General features: G+C 41.2%; 1 protein-coding gene across 17 annotated transcripts in view; it reads right to left on the minus strand.

The window, feature by feature from the left end:
- Positions 1–2484: 2484 nt before the first annotated feature.
- Positions 2485–26413, minus strand: part of ELN (elastin) — a 109563-nt gene continuing 85634 nt past the window's right edge. For 12 of the 17 annotated variants that reach the window (XM_069761432.1, XM_069761427.1, XM_069761430.1 and 9 more), the window contains 18 exons: positions 26207–26242; positions 26070–26111; positions 22931–22963; positions 22805–22837; positions 22579–22611; positions 21708–21746; positions 21300–21431; positions 21120–21164; positions 20880–21020; positions 15526–15573; positions 14172–14309; positions 12731–12769; positions 12497–12646; positions 12365–12406; positions 11588–11644; positions 9339–9374; positions 9219–9248; positions 2485–4594 (listed from right to left, as the gene is read on the minus strand). In XM_069761432.1, coding sequence (XP_069617533.1) covers positions 4545–4594; positions 9219–9248; positions 9339–9374; positions 11588–11644; positions 12365–12406; positions 12497–12646; positions 12731–12769; positions 14172–14309; positions 15526–15573; positions 20880–21020; positions 21120–21164; positions 21300–21431; positions 21708–21746; positions 22579–22611; positions 22805–22837; positions 22931–22963; positions 26070–26111; positions 26207–26242 — 1124 coding nt within the window. In that variant the 3' untranslated portion in view covers positions 2485–4544. The remainder of the gene's footprint in view (positions 4595–9218; positions 9249–9338; positions 9375–11587; positions 11645–12364; positions 12407–12496; positions 12647–12730; positions 12770–14171; positions 14310–15525; positions 15574–20879; positions 21021–21119; positions 21165–21299; positions 21432–21707; positions 21747–22578; positions 22612–22804; positions 22838–22930; positions 22964–26069; positions 26112–26206; positions 26243–26413) is intronic. The other 5 variants (XM_069761431.1, XM_069761425.1, XM_069761424.1 and 2 more) reach the window with 2 other exon arrangements.

A 26413-nucleotide genomic window follows, 5' to 3' on the forward strand; every position in this document is an offset into this window, starting at 1 on the left:
AAGCGGGGTCCCCAGGGCTCCCAAAGTGTATGGCGATGATGGTGTATGCTGGTCAATGAGTAAAGGACACAGCTTTGCAGTCTTTACCTGGTTTACTGAACATGTAACAGGCCTCAGTCCAGGGTACCGGCAACAGGTGCATTAGGTGTCCAGGCAGCCCGGAAACAAGTGAAAATCCCTTGGCAAGTCAGGTTGGGAGCCTTCCACTTTGCACTCACTATTAGTCCCTTGCTACCTGCAGTGTCCTACAAGATCCTAGTTCTTTCCCCTGTCCTGGGACAGGTTCCTGCATGGTAGGCAGCTTGAGCCGTTCCTTCTGGGGTCTCTGCACGGTGACTCCAGGCTCCAGAATGCTGCTGTACCATAGGCTTCATTTGGACAATATACGTGTAGTTCTATGCCCTCCAGTTCTGCTATGGGGCTTGCACAGCTCTCCACAGCCTCGGGCTACCGGTACCCAGTCTCTGCGCTCTGGCTCCTCGGAGGCCCACTCACAGCCTCCTTGAGCCCTATTCTCTCCTCTGTGCTCCTTTTCCTTCACTGTCTGCTCCAGACTGAACTGGCTCCTCCTCCAGACCAGGATCTTTATTCCAGGAAGCTGCCCTAAAACAGGGTTTTGAGTTTCCCCTCCTGGCCTGGAATTAGAAGGTGTTGTGTGTGTGTGAATTACCTGCCAAAGAGATCCCTTTTGTTTCCAGGCATAGCACTACCCTCCCCGAGAGGAAGGCAGCACTACTGTGATACCAGAACTCCTGGGGTGCCACACATGTCTCGCGGATGTTCGACAGATGCAACACATGCAGGGATTACCTGTTTGTTACATGCAGCCATGGGAACTCAAACATTTTTTTCGAGCACTGTTATTGTTACCCAGTAAAGATACCAGTCGTAAACTTTGGGGCTCACTATCCATTAGTCAAGAAAGCTGCCCGGACAGCTAGAACTGCTATATGAGTGGTTATATGAGTGGTACAAGGATGCATTTCCTTCAGTATATTAGGATTACTTGGGCACTGTTTTCAGGCAACAGACAAATGAACAGCCCTCAGACTATTGTATAAGGCCACGTTTATGCGTATCTGTTAGCAAAAAATCAGGAGTGGAACAATCAGTAGAAAAGTATAATAGAGACACATCACCACTTCTGTATTTATCACCCACTCCTGGGTGGGCACCATTATACAGCGTAGGTACCATCATACACTGTGTGGACTACTGTGGGGCTCATTATACTGTGTTCTGATGAACCTGTGGGCCCATAATATGAATGCTGTGGGACCATCATACTGCTAAAGGAGAGCTGTAAGCACATCATGCCATGTATAGGGAAGTTGAAGGCCCATAATACTGTGTATAGGGGAGCTGAGGGCCCAATATACTGTGTATAGGGGAGCTGAGGGCCCATAATACTGTGTATGGGGAAACTGTACAATGGGGGACATTATTAAATGTTAACTTGGCACTTCTGAAGCATTATTGTTGTAGGGGGAACCAGACTATTGTGACCGTCAAATGGGGCATTATTACTGGGGCAAAATGTGGACACTTGTGGAGGGCATTAATATTTTCTAGATGGCAATTTTATCATCTAGAGGTCACAAAGGAGGCATGTGGGGGGCACAGTTGGGGGCACAGTGGTGGCATTATTACGTGAGAGGCACAGTGGTGGCAGTATTATGTGGGGCAGCAAGAGGAGCACTGTTTTGTACCACACAGCAAGTGGAGTAATACAGACACATAGAGCAGCAGTGACTCAACATTGGGGTGTCAGTAGGATGAGGAGTTTGTACAATTTGGCAATTGATGGAGATGGTGCAGGAAATGTGAGAAGTCAAATTTGTCCTTGCTGTAATCTCTGCAGATGAGTCCTGGCTGGAGAAGTTGTCATGTTGGTCTGAGCAAGATGGAAAAGAGGAAAAATGAATGACTCTATTGGAAAGAATGTCAGCTGTAAGTTACTATCTGTAACTGTACTGTAATCTCTTCCATGTTCTGTAGGACTGGGATCTACCACCATATGACAGTAATATCAGTGTTGTACTTAGAGTAGAGATTTATTTCCAGTAACAGTATAGTCATCTGCTGAGGTTCCCTTGTCCCCATAATTAGGGTGCGCCACTGTAGTTGTTATCAGGGTTACCTGGTTAAGGGTCCACTCAGATGTTATACCTTCTCCTCAGCTGAGCTCCAAGCTGTGCCTTTGGCATGGCCCCATAGTATAACATGGGTCCTGGTGCGATCCAATGTTTTGTCGGATCGAATTTGAACCGAAAATACGGTCGTCTGCATCTGCCCTAATTTATACTAGCCATGAAAAACACTAATACTGCAGAATACGTATATGAAAAATGAACATCTGAATGAGCCCTTAGACTTTCAGTTGGGAGAAGAAGACACCACCCAAGCTTTGCACAGGCCAGAACAATTCCCAGTCCGCCCCTGCAGACAGATTGTAGTAAAAAAAAAATGAAAACGTACAACATCTCATTTAAAAAGATTTCTTTATTCTTTATTTTAAGCAAAATTACTTTTAATAACTTTTTTCAGTATTATTTTTACAAAAAAAGTGTTCAGGTTTTTTTTTTTTCCATTGGAGGCGGTATTAGAGGGAATACACTGAGAGGAGGAAGATGAGGGGGTGATCAGTAAACTAAGGCATTCACACATCAAACACACCCCTCACGACCAGACACGGCGGGGTAGGAAAGTCAAGATCATTCTGCAGCATAATGGTAACCGAGAGAAGGCAGAGAGAAGGCACCGAGCCTGAGAGGAAGGGGAGAGAGACCTCACTCTGCCGAAAATCTCACAGTTTTTTGTGTTTAACCCCTTCAATGGCAGAGTGTTTTAAATATGTTACAAATGTCTTTGGCAGCGACGTGTAATATAATAAAAATAATAATTACATATATATCAGCTCTTGTCCCCTCCTCTCTTGACATTGTCACTCTCCCTTATGCCAGAGCAGCTTACTCTTTAATAAGCCCTCACAGTATTAGGCAATACCTTCCTCTATCAAGGGCGCTGCAGAGAAAGGCATAGAAGTACAAAAAAAAAATAACAGACACAGACAAAACGGCAATGCTCTGCAATTTGTGGCAAATAAAAGGCAAGAAATATATATTTTTTGGTTTCTGTATAAAAAAAAAGATGATGCTTTTTGTAGACTCCTCTGTCACGCTCCGCCCTCGAGGAGGGAGAAGTCACACACTGTAATAATACACATAACAAAAATAATACACATCCCGTACAGTCGCCGGCCAATTGCATTACAACGGAGTTAATTCCAAGTATAAGTTACAACAACAACAATAACCTACTGGGGCCATGGTGTGAGAGGCAGGAGCGATAGGGTAGGGGCTGTATGGCATGGGGGTAATTCCTAGTTACTGGCCCAAACACAGGGCCACCAATTGCCCAAACTTATCCACTTTATGTTAACAGTACTTTAAAAAACCCAGCAGCACATTGGGTGGAAGAAAAAGAGATTGCAAAAACTGAAGACATCATGGACAAAAACTTGTATGAAGTAGAGCAGTAGTCGTTATGAATCAATCAGATTTAAAGGGAACCTGTCACGTTGTACATGTAGTCCAATCTGTGGACAGGGTGGTGTAGAGGAGAAGATGAGCAGAATTATACATAGGTTTGTTGGAAAAGATTCAGTATAACTGCTTTTTTTTTAATTGAAATCCCTGATGTTTGTCCAGTCCAGTGGGTGGTACTACTCAGTCACTGACAGTTATCTCTGTAACCAGTCATTCAAGGACCGCCCATTGGACGCATGTGCAAACAAACACCAGGTATTTCTATAAAATAGACGTTCTACTGAAACCTTTACCATAAATCTGATCAGCGTCTCCACTTCTATAATAACCTTCTATCAGTTCAAATTCCCTCTAAGCTCTGACTTTTCTCGGATTGATCAGTAAATGAAATGGAGGACTTGATTGAATGCTAGTGACAACTGTCCCTCTACGTACGTTTTTGGATACAAGGCCCTGTCTGATCAATCATTATTCTAGACATCATCTATGGAGTGTACGCTCACAAAAGTGTATGAGAAGTTTTTGCATAAAGCCATATAGTGGACAATTGGTTTCTCAAGGTGGCCCGAATGAATGCCAACCAGCTCCTGAATACAGATGATGTGTGTCTTGGTGTATGTTACATTTATATATATATATAGTGCATGTATGTCTGTACTTGTAAATGTCCGAGTGTACTGTACACAAGTCTGCATAGCTCTGTAGGTTCCTTCATGTGCATTCATTGACGTAGGCTATGTTCTCTATTGACATGTACACATATACACAGCACAAACGTATTCATACAGCATCAGTGTGTGTATGTCAGACTGCAGGCTTATCGTAGAAAGTGTAGCTGCCTGACTGTTAACAGATGGACGTATAAAAGGCAGGAGAATGGGAGAGTTGGGCGGTAACTGAGGGAATGGAGAACAGAGGGGAATACTTGAATCCTTTTACATTCACACCATGCAGTAGCACCATAGTTGATGAGGTTAATCGTAGCTCTCCGACTGCTTATTTTCTCCGCCTGCCACAGTATTTCCCCTGGCCGCACAATCCACCACCTACAAAGAGAAAGTCTATCAATCACATGCGGCAAGACTGTATTCAGAGAGTAAAATCACCTAGGCATACTTTTTCATAGTTGCCTTATATGGGCAGCCATTTTGAATTTGGATTATAAACCTTGAGATCTCAGTTCGTACTTCAGATACACTGTATAACATGACTTACATTTGTAGAATGAAGGAGCTAATGTGTTTAGTGATGCTCCTGGACTTCTTGACGATTGTAGGAGATTCATAGGAATGTCTGATACAATGCAACTATGATTTCAATGGCGCATTACAGTGAATGCCTGACTTGACACCATTAAATCAAAGGCATGCCATCTGGAGATATTTAATTGCCTTACAGGTTCCCTTTAACTGATAGAATCTCCAACATATATTACCAAAGGGGATGCCAACTTCCATACTATGACAGTATTATGTTGTGATATACCAGATGGTAAGAAACATCTCTAAGGGGTTTTCCATGACTTTGAGATTGATGGCTTATTATTTAGTCCCATTCATTGTTTACCAGACACAGTGCCATATATCTGGCATTGCCGCCTAGGTCCATTCACTTGAATAGGACTCAGCTGCCAAGACCTGTTATGTCAGGTGCAGTCACTACAAAATCCTGAGCCTGGTGAGCAATGAGCAGCTGTTTTCCTCTCTGCAGCCCTTTCAGTCATCTGATCGCTAGTGTGCGAGGAGTCAGAGATTTTCCCGTGTAGAACTTTTCGCAATTGCGCCTTTGCTACCGACCACAGACTGCTTCTTAGTAACAGTATCTTTTGAGAAATCAATGATTTGTGTTTCATGGGAACATCTGGCATAAACAACTGATGACCCATCCACAGAATGTCATCAGTATGAGATCAGTAGGGGTCCCATACCAAGCACCCCCACCTACCAGCTGTAATCTGCTCTGACCGGCACAGTGTACCGGGTATAAGCAGTGTACAAAGAGGAGCACACCAACTCTGTACCCGGTATGGTGGCCCCAGCCAGGTACTGTGCCTCAAATGTTGGACAGCCCACATAAAGAGGACTTGGCATTTACCACAAATGTGTATTTTTCACCTGGTATAAATGCTGGCGTTCGCCTGAATCTTGTGCTGTTTCTCTTTAATTCCTACTCCTCTCCATTCCTGAGATATCACCCCCTATTCTCTGTATGCAGACATAGACTTTTTAGCCAAGTAGGCATGGTTCTCAACTGTACTCTTTGGTGGTCTTCTTGATGACCACAACCAATTGATTACAAAGACTAGATATCTGAATACGGAAGAGAACGCCATAGCTCAGGGACAGAGACCTGCAGGAATGAAAAATAAACAGTGTCAGATTCAGGAGAATAGAGGTATCACTGGGTTAAAAAAAAATCCAAAACCTTTTTAAACAGACAGGTCCTTTTGAAGGCCTTGTACCAAACCTTAGCACCATGAATAGTGCCCAGAGATAAAACGCATTGAACATATAGAGATTATTGGTCTACAACACAATCTCTGTAGATTCTGCACAACATCAAGTAAAACAGAGAAATAGGGTAAAGGCAGTTTTTTTGGTGGGTCATTCATTTCTAATTTATTTTTGGTAGCCCACTCATTGCCCATATCACTGAATGACACAAGCTTTAATTAGTAACTTGTGATGGAGATTACAGATCTGTCCCACCTATCCATCCAGCGATCACTATGTCTAGTAGAACCGTACTTGCCTTGTGAAAGCCTCTAATGATCTCCACAGCACTGCGTCTCCTTAATCCTGTACATACTAATTAATGGTAATTAGCGGAATGACAGAACCACTTAATAAAATGGAATATTTGCTGCTGTCCAGAAGCATTAACAGTTCATGAACCCAGATCTTCCATCATTCTGACACGGATATTACTGGGATCATAGTAGATCATGGCACTTATTGTAATGGCTAATGGTCACGGCCGGACCCTAACGCAGGCTATGCTGCACTTACAGAACATATGTCTGCTCGGCATTGGGCTTTGGTACAATATTCTATACAGCTCCATTGATTGTGCCAGAGAGGAAGCTTTTATCTGTATGGATGACATTTATGGATTGAGAGCTATGAAAATAATGATGTTTCTGTTACTGGGAATTCTCCATTACACAAGTGACATTGGCGACATATGACTGCAGCCGATACGCTGTATCTGCAGTTTATTGCAGCTTTGATACAAGACGACTCCCTTGTGTGATATTTTATCACTTCTAGTGTTGAGCAAAGTTGCTGAAATTTGATTAGACAGATCGTCTTCATCGGGATCCAAGGGATAATGTTTCTCCTTGCGGAGAGTGACATGTTAAGCATGCTGAGATGAGGAGAGTTTAAGCTGCAATGCCCCTCTGGAAAACATTGGATCCCGGTCAGTCACCTCTCACACAGCCAAAACAGATCTCACACATTGCACTGACGAGGGGCAGTACCTTAAACACAGTGTCTGCAAATTGAGATTATGGTTTTGACTTTTATCCTAAGCCATGTGCTCGTTAGAAAGTCGATATTGACTTTTAGGATCGCTACTTCCTATAGGTGGCACTACAGTTCTAGTCCTCTTCCTCTCTGAAGAGACAATTTGAATATTTCCCAGAGGAGCATTGCGGTTTAAAGTCTCCTCATCTCGGCATGCTTAAAATGTCACTCTCCGTAAGAAGACATGTTGCCCCTTGGATCCAGGTCAGCTGCCTCTCACACAGCCAAACCAGATCTCTCACTTTGCACTGATGAGGGGCAACACCCCGAAACACAGTGTCTGCAAATTGAGGTTCTGGTTTTGGCTTTTATCCTCAGTCATGTGACAAGGCTCGTTGTTGTGAATTCCGCTCTTGGGCTCCCTCCGGTGGTTGTACGTGGCACTTTTGTGAGTTCTGCTCTTAGGCTCCCTCTGGTGGTTTTAAGTGGAATGGCTGCTCCTTGGATTTAGCAGTCTGCAGCTGCTTCCACTGATTGTCTTTCTGCTCGGCTATTTATGCCTGGCTCTTCTCTTCAGCCAGTGCCACTTGTCAATGGTTCCTGGTTGGATTCACATCTCTCTTGGATTTCCCTGATATCCTGACCAGTTCAGCAAAGATAAGTCCTTTCTTTGCTCTTTTCTGTCCACATGTTGTGGACTTATTCGTTCTGTGCATTCTATGTTTTGTCCAGCTTGTCAGTATGGATTAATTCAGTTAAGCTGGAAGCTCTGGGAAGCAGATTTACCCTCCATACCTTTAGTCAGGTGTGGAGATTTTTGTAAACTCTGTGTGGATTTTTGTAGTTTTTTATACTGACCGCACAGTATTCCGTCCTGTCCTATCTATCTAGCTAGATGGGCCTCCTGTGCTACATCCTGGTTTCATTCTACATATGTCTTTTCCCTCTCCACTCACAGTCATTACTTGTGGGGGGCTAGCTATCCTTTGGGGATTTTCTCTGAGGCAAGATAGTTTTCCTGTTTCTATCTTTAGGGGTAGTTAATTCTCAGGCTGTGACGAGGTGCCTAGGGAGTGACAGGAGCATCCCACGGCTACTTCTAGTGTTGTGTCGAGTTTAGGGACTGCGGTCAGTACAGGTACCACCTCCTTCAGAGCTCGTCCCATGTTGCTCCTAAACCACTAGATCATAACAGCTCGTTAAAGGGATGACATTGACTTTTAGGATTGCTACTTCCTATAGGTGGCGATCTCTGTAGAGACAAATTACAGATCATCTTGAATTTTGAAATTTGGCTCTAATTTATTCACTGTGAATGTAACGTGCCTTGTGTGCTTTGAAGTCTCTTCAAATAGCAGACCATAATATAGTTGTTTTTTTTAAATGATACTTTCCTTATCCCAGCCCTCGTCTTCTCCAGCCATATGTAGTCCCTCTCTGCTCTGGTTCACTCACAGCTCCGACATCCTTGGTCCCCCACTCTGGCTAGGCTTCATGTGACGTCATCACCTCGTGTGGGGACTTCAGGACATTGTGAGGTCTGGTTAGTGCGAAGGGCAGAAGATGCCAGGACAAGATTGAAGACTGGAGCAGAGCTCAGACATGAGCAGAGAGGGGTTGCATGGCTAGTCAGGCGAGGGGCAAGTTGTGTATAATTTGATTTTATTCTCTCTCACCCTCTGTCCCTTTAGAATCCAAACAACGAAAATTTGGATTTTCCTGAATCGATGAATTTTATTGAATTCCCAATTAATCTGAATAGCTCATCTCATTCCCTTCTCAATCATTTCCTTTTGAGTTTTTCTTTTACACTTTACTTTTTGCATTATAAATATGGCATTTCTCAGTATATAGCATCTTCTAACGCACAAGCTGCCGTCACACTAGCGGTATTTGGTCAGTATTTTACATCAGTATTTCTCAGCCAAAACCAGGAGTGGAACAATTAGAGAAAAAGTATAATAGAAACATATGCACCACTTCTGCATTTATCACCCACTCCTGGTTTTGGCTGAGAAATACTGAAGTAAAATACTGACCAAATACTGCTAGTGTGACGGCAGCCACAGAAGAAGAATACTGATTCATGTCCCAACAATGCACCAGTAGTATTATGGTCTATGATGCTGGACTGAACAATTTTTACAATAACCTTCATATTAAGACTACTATGAAGAGTCAGAAGCAAAGTGATCATAATTACCTCGGTAGTAGGATTTAGCTGGCTTTTGAGCTGTGGAAAAAAATGTATTAATCATATTATTATGAGCAGTATATGTCTCTTGTCATAATAACTGGGAGTTTAATGAAAAATAATAATTACCTCCTAATGGGTATCCTCCGGGGCCAGCACCTGGAACTGGACAGAAACAATGGAAATGTAAGTATGATGCGCCCTCTGGCGTTCACTTTACAGAATGCAGGTTTCATGAAATAGAGCTTGCAAAAGTGTAAAAATCCCTAGGATATGGAAATAGGTAAAACCCCTTACTGCATATTTTGATTTAACAGCTCTGAATAAAAAGAATCCCATTCCTTTAATAACAAGCAGTGATTTTTTTTACTATAAGAGCGGTGATATTATGGCGCTTTCTGCCACATGATGTTGTAATAGATGATTCACTATAAAAGTAGAAGGAGGCCTGGATGCCTTTCTTTAAAAAATATATTATAGGTTAAGGGTTACTAGACTTTGTGATGGGATGATAATCCAGAGAACTAGTCTGATTGCCGTATGTTGAGTCTAGAGGGGATTTTTTCCCACAATATTGAGAAATTACAGTCTATTAGGCCTTTTTACTTCCTTTGGATCAACATCTTAGGGTATAAGTCATAGTTTCAACCTTAAAACTATGAAACTATGCTGGGAATTTCCATGGGCCATCGATATAGACACAGATATGGAGCAGACATGGTCCAGCTAGAGGAAGAAATGTAGAAATGCTATTTACTAAGAGAAAATTATCTGGTGTGGCTTTTCATTTTTTGTTTTGGGGGGGGGGATGTAAGTCACTCTCAGATCTAAATATACTAGTAAATTCCACATTATATGCACAGCATTGGGGGTCACATGCTAGTGCCTTCATTAAAGGGGTTACTTATTCTTTAAAAAACGATGGCTAATGTTTAGCTTAAACCATTAATAATAGATTATTTTGGGTGCGATTATCGGCACCACCTTCAATGAGCTGTTTCATGATTTTTATCTTTGAAAGTAGACATCCCTAGGAAGGCAAAAACCCCATGAGGCAGATGCTAATTGCCCCATATTAAAACTAGAAGTCCCAGAAATTTCGAGCTCCAAAGGTCGAAATGTTAAATGACCCCTCTCTGTGACTTCTAGTGTTAAGGGAAAAATTCCTTTCCGACTCCACATACGGCAATCAGACTACTTCACTGGAACAACGCCCCATCACACAGTCTAGTATACATAATCTGTATTATTAGATTTTTTAAGAAAGGCATCCAGGCCTCCTTGTTTAGGGAATCAGTGATTACAACATGTAGCTGCAGGATAACTGATTTAAAAGTGTACATCATGCATGACACATATATATCTTGTATATGTGATACTTCCAACCATTTTTCACCGAAACTTTTTGATATCTTGGTAGCAGGTGAGGGGTTTTCCAGGACACAGTAACATCATGACTTCTCCCTTTATTGCAATAGAGATGACCAAAAAATGTCCACCTGCTCAAAGATGCTCAGTAGGACAGCCGCCACATCTATGCCATGATATGACAGTAGGCAAGAGTTATGGAAAGCTTTGCAGGCACCTACTCCAAATTTTCTCGAGGTTACAATGAAAGTATGGGTTCTCCAAGAGTAGAAACATTGTTCGTAGGGTTTCTCATGATATTTTATATGATGGGAGATCACTGGTTTAGGGCTCGTAAATAGTACGCGAAACGCGTTGGGGCTCTATTCTTTTGTCCTTGTGACTACCATATGGTTCCATATGGGTAAGTATAGAGTATGGGTCTTTTTGGACATGGTACACATATATCCATAGTGATAGTTATATACAAGTAATAGACCATGCCCATGACCCATTGCTTATCCCTAGACTATTGTATAATTCGTCCGTGTGTTGTCCCTATGCAATATTGATAGCATACAGACATCACACGGACCAATACAAGTCAATATGGTAGTTCACATGAAAATCTTTACACATCAAAAAATTGAAGCATGCACTACTTTACTTTAATTTGAGTTTCAGATTAGTCATGTCTGTTATATGCCACTTGGTGCACAAAAAATGTATCACATTCGGGTGACCATCCATACTGTATATCATGCGTTTTACTCGGCTCAGTTGCAATTATTAACATTGTAAACTGTATTTAACTGATGATCATTCATTAAATTATTCATGTAAAAAACAGATGGCATACGGATGGAAAAACGGAGTATATAAGTATGACAATATGGATGGAACATAATCAGTTTTTTTTTCTGGGTGAAAAATGGACAATTCTGCATAAGCTTGTCTATACTGAGCCTTGGGATAACACAATAACATCTAGGATAGATTTTACTTTATTAAATAAATTAGTAAAATAATACCTCCAAAACCAGTTCCGCCTACTCCACTTGGTCCTAAACTACTTCCAGTTCCATAGCCTAAAAAAAGGAATGATGGAATAAGACTTGGTATAATGATGTTATAGTACTATATATAACCTCTAGATTCATTATGATATTAGACTTTTCAGGCCTTTCACAATGTTTATATGTCGGATATGGGATTTTCATTTAGGAAAAAGACCTTAGTCCCAATGAAGTGGTCAGGTATACCAGTTAAACTATTCTGCTGATGGGGTCATTCTGCACCATGAACATGCTGGGATCTGGAGTTACATGAAGTGGTTGAGGACAGCTAGTGAGGAGAGGTGACAGAGATGGATTAAAAGGAGGCCGGTATGGGAAGCACACTGAACATTTTGTGGTGAGTAACAAAGGCTGTAAACCCCCCATGGTTAACGTGACAGTGTTGTCTCCCCACAAGTTGTGGCTCTTAACAGACTTGGTCCCTGTCCCCTAAGGTAAAGATAAAAGGGCCTAAGATCATATTTGGTTTGACCATGGTGCCAATCAGGAATAGGTATCTGAAGAAAGTGAACAGGTTAACGACAGATTTTAAGATCTTGGGTCATTATCTAAGATTGGTACTGGGGTTAGCAATGGAAAGAACAGATAAATCCCTTCATCTCGGCCCTTACGTGTCGGTTTACATGTTTTTTTTGTAGCCAATGCATCCATACCTCAACAATACAGCTAGATTGAACATTAATTATGATCACTAAAAGCTTCTTCAGATTTTCCAGGATTTTATATCCTTACCTGGCTTAGGCGGTTTGCCTCCAGCTCCTGGGTATTGGCCTGCTAATAAAAAAAAGGAACAAAAAAAATATTATCACATCTGACTCTTTTCATCTTCTAGCCTCACAGAGGAGCTGCAATATTAACTCTCACCTCCAGCTCCTATGCCTCCAGGAAGAAATCCAGCTCCAGCACCAGGTACAAAACCAGCACCAGGTCCAAAACCAGCACCAGGGCCGAAACCAGCACCAGGACCTGCACCAATTCCACCTGCTACTCCGGATACAAGGCCACCACCATAACCTTGGAGAGTTAAAAAAATAAGGTGAATATAATACATATATATAATACTATTACATATTGTAGAGAATATGTTGCCCAGCGTACCTGGCTTGGGTGGTTTGCCTCCAGCTCCTGGGTACTGGCCTGCAAAAAATGAGACCTATATTGACCTTGTGTCCCTTGCTGAAGCATTCCTTGAAGGACTGCTCATAATATATGCTGTAAAACAACCTCCTCATGATACAGCTGCTCTGTCAGTATTTCTCACTAACACCACATATTTATTGCTATTCTTGGTATTTGAGCATTTTCTATACAGTCTGCGATTCACTTGTTTTCCTCCAGCTGCCTGCAATCTGGTTCCTATCACTAAAGCTCCGCTGAGACAGGCAATAACAATAAATGCCATTTTCCCAGCTATTTCTCAATGATGCTAGTTTGGCTTACTTCAAGCAAAAAAGTCTCTTCGTTTTTTATTTTTTATTTTGATGTTTATGACACATTTTAATGGTTCCAATCCTATGGAATGATCCATATGTCTTTGGCCCCACCGCTCCCTAGTAAAACCTGCTGATGGAATATATTATAACTCTGGCTAGCCCCTTCATCGCTCCAGTGCAACCGTCTGCCAATTAATGCAAGCACTTGACCTGTTCTTCATGCTGTCAAGCACCGAACAGATTTACGACCCGTATCCCTTTTATCATGTAAGCATGTGATGCTTATCTCTTTCCAAAAAGTACGGTATTCACAAGTGTTTGGCCAGACAGGCTGCGGTATGCTGGCACTACAATATGTATCTGGCCCTAGTGTTAAATTCTCAGGACCATTTACAGATTGAAAAAATGCAGAGGCCACAGACAGGTCACTCAAGACAAACTCATCAAAGAGAAACTAGAACCTCTTCAGGGGATGTAATGTTTAGGCATCCATTTTTCAAATGCCTTCCTTGGACATTATGACTTTATAAGGTCCCTTCTTTGTTAATCAGGGCAAGAGGGGAATAGTTAAAAAAAAACCAACTTGCTCTAGAGTATTGGCAACCATTTATTTCTTGGGGTACAATCTATTGCTTGTGAAATGGGTAAAACTGAATAATGCTGTTAAAAACACTAGAATACTGCCTGTTACCTAGTTTAGCAGCCACCTCTGCAGTCTATCAGAGGTGGCCAGTTTCCTATAGAAAGAGAGTGTGCTTACAAGCTCTTTGCTTTGCAGCTTGTAAGCGCTGTTCTGATGCATGCCAGTTCTCCTTGTGCTCCTGCGATGTTGTAGAGGCCACACATCGAAGAGAGCACCATCATGGTCACTCTTCAGGAGCTCACCACTCCCCAACAGAATAGTAGGGAACAGTGCGCCCCTGAAGAGTAATCATGAGACAAATCCTTTAACGACTTTTCTGGCAACAGGAGAGGATACCGGGTTGTTTCAACATTGAGTTCCTGGCTGCTTGATCCATACAGATATCTAATTTATTTCTCACTAACGTATTCTCTAGAAATATTTTTCCACATGCATCTAAAAGGCATTCATTTTCTGATCTCACCTGCACCACCTATGCCACCGGGCCCAAGGCCAGCACCAGGTCCTACTCCAGCACCAGGTACTACTCCAGCACCAGGCCCAAAACCACCACCAGGTCCAAAGCCTCCTCCAGTTAATAATCCAGCTCCAGGACCATAACCTACAAAGAATTGTAAGAAGTCATTGATCCCATAGCTCCACGTGCAGCTGAAATGTAGAAGTAGATTTATGTAGTAGCCTGGCTGTCCATAAACACTGGCGCTAAAAGCTCTGCACCAGCGAATAATCAGGACAATGGCTTGGTAATAAATTGGCATTATTGAAATATATACATTTCTCAATTCTGCCCAGTTTGGACAATTTCCTAATGTATTTCTGTTGGTTGTTGCCACAATATTTTTGTACAATTGCACATTTATTTATATTTAATCCCTGAATATCCATGTTGGCTATAATGCTTCCTTAAAGGGGTTGACCACTACATGTCCTTTTCATGTGAACTAACTGCCATAGATGAGCACTTCACTAAATATTTCTCTGTGCCAAATCCTGTTGTAGCCTAAGCTGCTCCTCAAGTCACTTGATCTCTGAGACTCTCCGCCCTCCTGGGATGTTGAGTCAAAATTTCCCTCAGCTCTGGGCTCCGTAAACTGATGGGTGGGTGGGGCTTATCACACTGATGGGCGGGGCTGTATTCAGCGGAACTCACTCTGTGTCTGTGAATGCTGCTCCTGCAGACCCAGCTCTTTGTTATATCTTTATGTAGACAGCAGGGTATATACACATGTATATACCCTGCTATTTACACTGTGTAATGTATGTACCTGCTGCTGTATTCCCTTATATATTGTGAATACCTTCATATCTCTCCCTATTGAATCAATCCATCCCATCCATTTATCTATATATTCATCCTATCCATACGTCCATCCATCTATATATCCATCCATGTCAGTGAGGGGACGTAGAGGATAATCTTTATTGGCAGGACTGCTAGTCTAGGGCTTTATACATTACTTCTCTTCCCTGCAGTGCCCTATACAGAAGATGGTGCTAATGCAGTGTGTGAAGCTTGGAGATGAGTGAGTGGGAGAGGTTTAGTCAAAATTACAGGTCTGTGCTCACTGCTGGCTTGCAGCCCGGAACAGGAGTTGATGGGAAATGTAGTCAGAAGGGAGCAGAGGATTGTGAAGAGGAAGTGATTGCTGTGACAACAGACCTGATGCGAGAGGACAGGACGCAGAGCAGAAAGGTATAAAACAGCATAAACCTTAGCAGAATAGGTATATTTGGGATCTTTAGGGGCATTAATCTTAAGCATTTATGGCAAAATCAGTAACTGAGTCAGGGTAATGGATAAACTCTTCAACGGTTACCTGGTTTAGGTGGTTTGCCTCCTGCGCCAACTCCAGCTCCGGGAAAACCTGATTTGATAAATAAAATGAATTCCAGATTTACAATTCTTCTGTGTAGCTACAATATTAATTTCAGTATCCTAAAACATTAGGTCCACATTGTATTACTATTTAAATATATATACAATTTAAATTAAAAGTGTAATAACTTTATACATACATTACATTTCTGATCATGTACTGGTCCTGAGTTACAATCTGTATTAGGGTATCTTCAACTCAACGTATTTTTGGTCTAAATGCTGTTTATGTGGCGAAGGAATAGCACACGGACCCAATATTAGCCTGTGTGCGAGTTCACAAGAGATATTTTCCACTTGGTCCTCAGGTCTATGATAACAATATTTCAGCAGCATGCTGTGGCTGGTCTCTTTACAGACCATGCTAGTGCATGTACAGTATACAGCAGGTAGTTCTTTAAACCAACCAAGGACCTGCACAATCACATCTGCAATTTATGGATGTGAGTGGTCCAAGAAATTCAGGGATCTATAGCAACATTGCCAGAGGACTCATTCAAACATCCATTTTTCACGTTCGTCCATGTTTTTCACTGATAGAACATATACTCTTTAGTCCTTGTATAAATGTCAGGGTTTTTGTTGTGTGAATATATTGTTTGCAAAAAAAGGAGACATTTCTGTATTTGAGCCAATTTGTAGATCAAGCTCAAGTCAATGTGTCAATATAAAAAAAAACTAAAAACCCCCAATAGCACTCAGATGTCTTCTGTCAATCTTTCTTTTAATGGGTAGGAGAAGCTTGTAAAAAAATGTTTTCCATGCGAGAAAAACGGATGCAAAACCGATTGTAAAAATGGACACCCAGGCTAAAAATGGATAAAACAAATCAGATCTAGAACATGGTTTTTTCTTCTATGAAAAAAAGTGGATGTCTGAATTAAGCCTTAGGTCGGGGTCCCACTAGAGAGGAATACGGACGAGCGAGAGGCACAAAAACAATGCATTGCACACGGACCAATGTTTCTCTATGGGGCAGCTCCCATCAGCCGTATATTTCTTGGCCGTATTTTACAGACTGAGAAAATCGCAGCATGCTGCGTTTGTCAGCATATTGTGCAAAAAATCCACCAATGAAAGTCTATGGGGGCGAGAAAAATACGTATTACACACGGACCATACGTGTGACTTGCGAGAAATACGCACCGGTATTCTATAGAAAAGCCGGTAATTCAGTGCGGTGTACAGTAAAATCACACTGACAGGTTAGAATAGAATAGCTAAAACAAATGTCTACACATAGAATAGGTATATCTTTAATGTACTCTCAATCCAACTGATGACCCTCGTCTTCTGAAAAGAAAGGAAAATAAAAAAGCAACAATATCCCATACCTGTCCGCCGTACACTCATGCCCCATGATGTAAATCCATCTGAAGGGGTTAAGTAATTTTACAATCAGGAGCCTGCTAATGCAGCTGCCCCTGGCTGTAAAAACTGGGGAATGAATGGAATGCAGCTTCATTGACTTGCGGTGCTGCGCCCCCTGGTGGCATAAACTCATATGAACTCTAGCGTGAGAAAATATTCAGAAAAATTCCCACGCTAGAGTTCATATGAGTTTATATATATAGACTGCATATATGTTTTCACGAATACTTGAGCCCATGGATCCATTCTATGTCCATTTTGCAAGCCGGCGAGAAATTCTCGCCGTACAGATGCCATACGGATGACACACAGATAATTTTTGGAGAAAAAAAATCGCATCCTCACTTTGAATACGAATCACTTTTAAGGAAATTTTCTGTGTATCTCAGCCGTAAAAAACGGACCATATTTTGATACATTAGGTGTAACCCCTGCCTTATAGTGCAGAGCTGCAGTCACAGTTCTGCTTCTAAAATGTAGTTTTATGATTAATATTTATTTAGCAGGGTGTTGACAAACGCATGTGCACAATAGCAATATATTATTCTGTGAGTATCCAAACTAGAGAAACTTTAATATGTAATAAGTTGAACAGCTGTCACGGCGTACGCCACTTGTAAGTTATACCCACTAAACGGCAAAGGAGTATAGATTGGGTTGCTGACACATGTGATATACAGGTGCTTCTCACAAAATTAGAATATCACCAACATCTCAGCAGTGCCACAGGCTGATCGCCTCCATGCCACGCCTGATTGATGCAGTAATTGATGCAAAAGGAGCCCCGACCAAGTATTGAGTGAATTTACTGAGCATACATTTCAGTAGGCCAACATTTTGGATTTTAAAATCATTTTTCAAGCTGGTGGTATAAAGTATTCTAATTTACTGAGATAATGACTTTTGGGTTTTCATTAGCTGTAAGCTATACTCATTAACATTAACAGAAATAAACACTTGAAATAGATCTCGCTGTTTGTAATGACTCTATGTAATATATGAGTTTCACTTTTTGTTTTGAAGAACCTAAATAAACTTTTTGATGATATTCTAATTTTGTGAGAAGCACCTGTATGTAAAATGCAGAAACTTTTCTATCTACCGTATATAGTCGAGTATAAGCCGACCCGGGTATAAGCTGAGACCCCTAATTTTGCCGCAAAAAACTGGGAAAACTTAATGACTCGAGTATAAGCCCAGGGTGGAAAATGCAGCAGCTACCCGTAAATTTCAAAAATAAAAATAGGTAGCAATAAAAGTAAAATTAATTGAGACATCAGTAGGTTAAGTGTTTTTGAATATCCATATTGAATCAGGAGCCCCATATAATGCTCTATATAGTTCATGATGTGCCCCATAAGATGCTGTATACAAAATACGCCCCATATAATGCTTCATAAAGTTTATGATGGGCCCCATAAGATGCTCCATATTAAAATATGTCCCATATAATGCTGCACAAAGGTTAATAATGGCCCCATAACATGCTCCATAGAGATATTTGCCCCATATCATGCTGCATTAAAGTTGATTATTGCCCCATAAGATGCTCCATAGGAAATTTGCCCAATTTAATGCTGCATAAAAGTTGATTATTACCCCATAAGATGCTCAATGGAAACATTTGCCCCATATAATGCTGCATAAAAGTTGATTATTGCCCCATAAGATGCCCCATAGGAAATTTGCCCCATATAATGCTGCATAAAAGTAGATTATGGCTCCATAAAATGCAGTTTATGTTGATATTATTAACTGTACAGTATATCTGCTGCTGCTGCAATTAAAAAAAAAAATGACATACTCACCTCTCGTCGCTGCCCGCTGCTCCTCAGCGTCCTCTGCAGTGACTATTCAGGCAGAGGGCGGTGCGCAAACTAACACGTCATCGCGCCCTCTGACCTGACCATCACAGACAGAGGACACGGAAGACGGAGCCCGGCGGTGGAACGAGGAGAGGTGAATGTCGCGCAATGCCCCCGTTATACTCACCTGCTCCTGGCGCGGTCCCTGCACATCCCTGGTTCTCCGGGCACTGACAGCTTCTTCCAGCATTGAGCGGTCACCTGTACCGCTCATTACAGTAATGAATATGCGGCTCCACCTGTATGGGAGTGGAGTCACGTCCATATTCAGTACCACGTGACCGCTCAACACGGGAAGAAGCTGTCAGCGCCCGGAGAAGCAGGGACGTGTAGGGACCGCGCCAGGAGCAGGTGAGTATGATTAGACAGCTGCCGCTCTCTCCCCCTCCCCTGCCGACCCCTGGGAATGACTCGAGTATAAGCCGAGAGGGGCAATTTCAGCCTAAAAAAATGGGCTGAAATTCTCGGCTTATAGTCGAGTATATACGGTATTTACTTAATTGAAGAATCAGAAAAGGTGGCACACAAATATGAATATGCACATATTCTGCATAGATGATGGGTGGGCGCTCGCTGCCTCCTTGGTCCTTACTGTAAGAGTGCTGTCACATATATACATCCTTTTAGCTGTTTCCCTCCCTTGCGGCACTGAAATGCCAGAAAAAATGGCTGCCAGAACCGATTTTAACGTTTTCTATGTGATGTTTCTAGCATCTTGTGCATCAGTTCTGTGCATCAGAAATGATGACTTCAGGAGCTCTTGACCCGACACAGTGATAGGCTCACTTGTGGGCTCCATGCAGTCTATGAAGTTGAAGGGGGCTCAGTTACACTGCGTCCATCTTCTAGTACTTGCCATTCCTAGAGCCATTGTGACTTACGTATCTAATTATTGTTACTCACATCAATCAGGTGTCATTGCTGTCAATCTTGCAATGAAATGTAAATTGAAATGTGAACGTGGCCTAAGCAAACATTCTTCATCGCAGCAGAAGATGTCAAGCCGCACATACGTTACAAGCAAGGTTTAGACATTGACGTGTTGACCACTTTTTCATTACTGTATTGTTCTGCTATATATGTAGTCCTCAGAGTCTCAATAACTGGAGAATTTGCAAACATTCCATAAATTACAATTTAATAAACTTAACATAACATCTATTTATCTGCCCTGATTTCTTATGCCTGACTCGTGAGTTTTCCTTGGAGAGTGGACATAGTTTTCCAACTTAGAAGAAACGGAGCCACATGCTTAATGTCTCTGCAGCATCCAGTAAACAGCCGATAGCGACATTACAGCTTCAACTTCGGTGACTCAAACTTATTTTGGCTTCTCATATAAGATTTAAAATAATTTTCTCCTTTAGAGTGACTGCCAACTTTGGGTGTTTCCATGGTTTTCAGTGATATAGCTCTAGGGAACAAGAAATCTGCAAACAGCCAGCAATATTTCATTGCCTTTAATAAAGATGTGAACTAACCTGGGGTCAAACGTGACATCACGGTCTAGTCTTGGTTTTCCAAGAAATTTTTGAACATTGTTTTTTTTCATTTTTGTTTCAGTTGGATGTGAAATGATATTAGTACATTCCTCACATCAAAACTGTCAGCGCTTTTCGTCAGTTCATTGATATTCACTGTGACTAATGAATCAAAGTTTAACTGTTGGAAACTTTTATTTTGATTGTGTAACACTATATAAAGTATATGTACTGCTAATTAGGTCTGGAAGGCATGTTCTTGTACAAGGGTGATTGCCAAGGCGGCTGTGAAAACTCTACATTTCCTTTTCTGCTTGTTATCTGATGAATCCTTGTTCACACTAGACATTTTTCCATTACTATAAATTTATTATAAGAAGAACATCTCCATTTATCATGTCCATTCTTTTTATAGAACCTGATATTATCTTTTTTTTTTCCATTTATTCAAGGACAAATCAAATTTTATTCAGGTTCATTCAAACTAGTTGAAGTGATGAAGAAATACTATAGATGTTGAGCGTTATCCCGCCAGTGCCTTAAATTAAAACGGTTGTACAATGTCCCAATTTACACACCTCCTACCCCAGTGCCTAGACCACCAACACCAGCACCAGGTCCAAAACCAGCACCCGCACCAAGACCGCCAACACCAGCACCAGTTCCCAGACCACCAACTCCAGCACCAGCTCCAAGACTACCAACTCCAACACCATAACCTTAAAGAAAAAAATTAAGTCATAAAATGACAAAATTAAGTGAAAAAATGTTTGTATAAAACACAAAATTTACTATATCAATTAGTGAAATTATCTTACCTGGTTTTGGCGGTTTTCCTCCTGCCCCTGCCCCTGGATACACGCCTGACAAAAAAAGCAAAACATAAAGTATTGAAGCCAAGGAATGAGAGGAACCAAATCACAGAATAGATTTATTTATTTACCATTGAAATAAATCAGGTTTCAGTACACATGGACATAAGGACTGTTAACTCTCACCTCCAACTCCTACTCCCCCAGGAACTAATCCACCTCCAGGAACTAATCCACCTCCAATTCCAGCTCCAGGCACCAGTCCACCCCCAGGTGCTACTCCACCACCAGGTAGTACTCCTGCTCCAGTTCCATAGCCTAAATACACATTGTAGGTAATGAATCGATATAGAAACCCATAATTTCCAATCTTTACTTCCGTCTAAACCAGTGTTTCCCAATCTCCAGTCTTCAAGGCTCCCAAAAGATCAGGTTTTTAGGATTTCGTCAGTATTGGACAGGTGATGGAATTATCATCAAGACATCAGAATTTGTGCAATACTAAGGAAATCCTGAAAACATGATGTGCTGGGGGCCGTGAGGATTGGGGTTTGGGAAACAATGATCTAGACATCCAGATGCTAATATGCTCACCTGGTTTGGGAGGTTTGCCCCCTGCTCCTGGATAAAGCCCTGAAGAAGTGATGGAAACACAGAGAGAATAACATTTCAGAATCTATGTATCAATTTTCCATATATTTCAATTTCATATTATTAATGATAAAACTAAATGGTGCCAAAAATATGTACATTGCCTTTATTTTAGCTATGATGTGTTGTTATGCTTGATACGTTATTGAGATTATACCCGAGGCTCAATAGCCCTATAAATTATATAAGCTTCAGACTTGGAGTTACACACATTCAAGGGGCTCTACATAAGTGCAGAAGATTAGAGCTAGAGGTATGTACTTCTATTAGTCAAAGTGTCAAAAAAATGTTGTTAATTTCGGCATTTAAATGGACTGAAAGACTTTACAAAATACTCAATTTGTAACTCTGGTTTATTAATGAGGACACCTCTTCCCCACCTCCACCTCACCCTGTAAATTTGCCGTGTCTGATAGGCTTCTATAAATACATGATACACAAGAGCTCATCAATCACCACCCTTATGGGTCAGGAGATATGGTGAGGGCTTTCCTAGTAGCCAAATAACAAAACATTTTTTGTGGTGTTTTGACTACTGCTAAGGACCTGTAGTTATTATATGCTGGATTTGGCATGTCAAGCTGATAAAGAACCTTAGAGTACACATTATAGATGGCAACGTTGAGCTTTGATTCATGAAGAATAAGCAAAAAGGATGGTAGTCTCTTATTTACATAGGAAGAAAAAAGACCTAGGTCCATCAAGTTCAACCTTTCTCCACCAATTGTTCAACCATTTTGTGGTGATCAGATCCTTACAACCTAATTTAATGGTTATGATCTTTTTTTCTATGAAAAGTAGGGACCTTACATACCTGCCCCTGGGACTCCTCCTGCACCAACACCAACTGCAAATTAATAAGGAATATATGACCCATTAAAGGAAACTGCTGACATTACAACACTACCCAGATTCCCAATTACCAAAGTTAATGACCCTATAAATTAAGTGTTTCATGTAACTGAATACAAGAAATAATTAAATTAATCTAGAAAAAAGACAATGGTAAAAGTTCTATATAAGAAGGCTGAATTACTTACTTCCTCCCGGTACACCGCCAACTCCAACTCCAACTGGATATAAAATGAAAGAAAAAAAAAGACGTATGATAGCTGATCATGATTTTTACAAGTATTGTTTGTGGTTTGTACATTGTGTGATATTACCTCCTGCTGGGTAGCCACCAGGTCCAACACCAGCTAGAGAAAATAAAATGAAGAAATAATTATTTTTAATCCCCAGATAACAACCTGTTACATATTATTTCTAGAATGTCATAAAAAATGCCACATCGACCAAGCATACACATAGACGTATATCATAGGAAAAAGTAAGAAACATATGCAAATGGTTCAGTTTTGCTATAGTGACATTGTATGGATACAGATCTTCCTGTACATAATGTGTAGATCCTCGCAGTCAAGTTTCCAGTAAGCAGAATATTGCCTTACAGATGGACTTAAGAGTTTGGAAACTTTGTAAGGAGGTGGCGGGGAACCTCAGTTGTCTCCTCTCTCCTACCCATGCGGCACCTCAATGGTTCCCTCAAGTTTTATGTGTTATGTTATGTTACACCGATGCCTCTACCTTGTGCCAGTCATTACACTGGCTACCCATCCACTCCAGAATCCAGTACAAAACTACTACCCTCATCCACAAAGCACTCCATGGCTCAGCACCACCCTACATCTCCTCTCTGGTCTCAGTCTACCACCTTACCCGTGCCCTCCGTTCCGCTAATGACCTCAGAATAGCATCCTCAATAATCAGAACCTCCCATTCCCGTCTCCAAGACTTTACACATGCTGCGCCGATTCTTTGGAATGCACTACCTAGGTTAATGCGATTAATCCCCAATCCCCACAGTTTTAAGCGTACCCTAAAAATGCATTTGTTCAGACTGACCTACCGCCTCAATGCATTAACGTAACGATCCCTGTGTGGCCCATTTATATATATAAAAAAAAAAAAAAATGAATGTTCTCATTCACTTTATGCAGTTAATAGCCCTCTGTGTCTGTACTGCTACATACTTAGGCAGTTAACTGGTTCATGCAGCTTTACATGAACACCTGAGCCTTACACTATAGCTGGTCCGAATAACTAAAGGAATTGTTACCATCCACCTCTCGTGTCTCCCCTTTTCCTCATAGTTTGTAAGCTTGCGAGCAGGGCCCTCATTCCTCCTGGTATCTGTTTTGAACTGTATTTCTGTTATGCTGTAATGTCTATTGTCTGTACAAGTCCCCTCTATAATTTGTAAAGCGCTGCGGAATATGTTGGCGCTATATAAATAAAAATTATTATATTATTATTATTATGTTTTATGTATAATGTTTTATGTGTAATGTGTAATGTATTGTGAATGTTATGTGACTACAAGTGTATAAAGTTAGTTCAGGGACAGAAGGAGTTAAAAAGGGGGCCGGTCCACCAGGCTTACAGGAGAAGGATTTCCTTTTCTTGCAGCAGAACCTGGGCAAGCTTGCCTGGGGCAGGACATGCTTCACTGCCAGGAGCAGAGGGTGCCCTGGTCGAGGGGGACACTAACTAACACGGACTGTCGAGCAGAGTGAATAGGTCCTGGTGTTGAGGACCGACCCCAAAAGGACTTTTATGGTTCCTGGCCAGGATGGGAACTGTGGAGACCGTGCTGTCTCACAAAGCTGCAGGGACAGAGCAGGAAACATTGCATTGTTATAGTAAAGTTTTCCCGTTGGAACAGAACTGTGGACTGTGGTGTTTTCCTGCGAGCTCATCCCCAGCAGCTGGAGTACAAGTATGATGGAGGTAACTGACCGTACCACAGGACTAGGACCTCTATTGTCTGTCTGTGTGCAAGGGGCTGGGGTGCTCACTGACTGTGTTTTAGTAAACTCGGCCATGAATACCACCCCGTGCCACCTTATTACAACTTTGTTATAAATGTATTTAATATATGGCACAATAGAAGTAATATTCTCCACATCATTGAGTGCTGTACTATGCACAGACAGTCCTTGCATCGCTTCTTGTCCATGCAATGTCAATCTCTGAGGGATCAGATGACCTATGACATGACCCACATATCCTTATCTGAATGTGACTCCTGGAAAGCACATGATCCTTATCCACTATCAGGTCCATGCGCACTAGAAAGCAGATGTGATGTAACACAGGTTCTAGTTTGTATGTACAAGAAGTGGATTCGGGGTATGCACGCTAGATTGTTAATAATGGGAGCGCACATTCAACCATGAATTTATGGGTCACATAAGAGGTTGCCTAACCCACCAGGGCTTGACATCACATCGATGAGAAGTGACACATGGTGAGCACAGACATGACTGTCTATCGCATATTTATTACATATATTTATAGCAAAGCAAACAACCCCTTTAAAGTGAACCTGTCAGGACCCCATGCACTCCAACCGAGTACCATTCACTTATGTACAGTATCAGTAAATTCACTGCCCCTAGGTAACATTTTTCAGTAAAAATTAGGTTTATAAAAGCATTTATATTATCTCTGTTTTCTATGCTAATTAGGGCTTCCACTAGTCGAAAGCTCGCTCATTTTGATAGGGTCACTGCTAGTGATGAGCGAATATACTCATTACTCGAGATTTCCCGAGCACGCTTGAGTGACCTCCGACTATTTTTTAGTGCTCGGAGATTTAGTTTTCCTCAACTCAGCTGAATGAGTTACATCTCTTAGCCAGCTTGATTATATGTGGGGGTTCCCTAGCAACCAGGCAACCCCCACATGTACTTATGCTGGCTAACAGATGTAAATCATTCAGCTGCGGCGATGAAAACTAAATCTCCGAGCGCTAAAAAATACTTGGAGGACACCCGAGCGTGCTCGAGAAATCTCGAGTATCGAGTATATTCTCCATCACTAGTCACTGCGTCTCTGAAGCCAGGTGTATGTATATATATATATTGAAATAATTACAAGTTTATACTAATGGCTCTGAAAATCTGCTATGTTTAACTGTCCAAACATATCGGTTGTGATTTCATGAAAACTCCTGCCCACTGTCCGTCTAAAGATGCTCTTGAACTGTGCATATTTTTTCTCAATATGCTTTTATGGGGAGCTTGAGAAACATGAATGTTATAAAATGCAGTTGTGTTTTTGAATGCAGAATCAGAACTTTTCTGTTCTAAAAAATACATTAAAATGCTGCTTCAAATCTCCACCAAAAAATGCAGGAAATATAGGAAGGCAAATAAAAAATACAACAAAAGCACAATACGCTCATAAACGTCTCTTTCAAACCATGAAGGAGAAAAATTTTGAAAGAATTTCAGTACCCACCTCCAGCACCAAGACTTCCAACACCATAACCACCATAACCAGCTAAAATGTTAAAAAGGTATAGATAATAAATTTGGCTAAAATAATGAAACATTTTATTGTGTGCAACAATCTCCTATACAGAAATGAATACTGACCTCCAGTCTTTGGCGGCTTAGCACCTAAACCACCTGCTAAAGTGGGAAACAGATTTTAGGACAATAGCAAAACAATTATATATATATATATATATATATATATATATATATATATATATATATATATACAGTACAGACCAAAAGTTTGGACATAATTTCTTATTTAAAGATTTTTCTGTATTTTCATGACTATGAAAATTGTACATT

The sequence above is a fragment of the Ranitomeya imitator genome, chromosome 3, assembly GCF_032444005.1.
Source record: "Ranitomeya imitator isolate aRanImi1 chromosome 3, aRanImi1.pri, whole genome shotgun sequence".
In the NCBI taxonomy this organism is placed as follows: domain Eukaryota; kingdom Metazoa; phylum Chordata; class Amphibia; order Anura; family Dendrobatidae; genus Ranitomeya; species Ranitomeya imitator.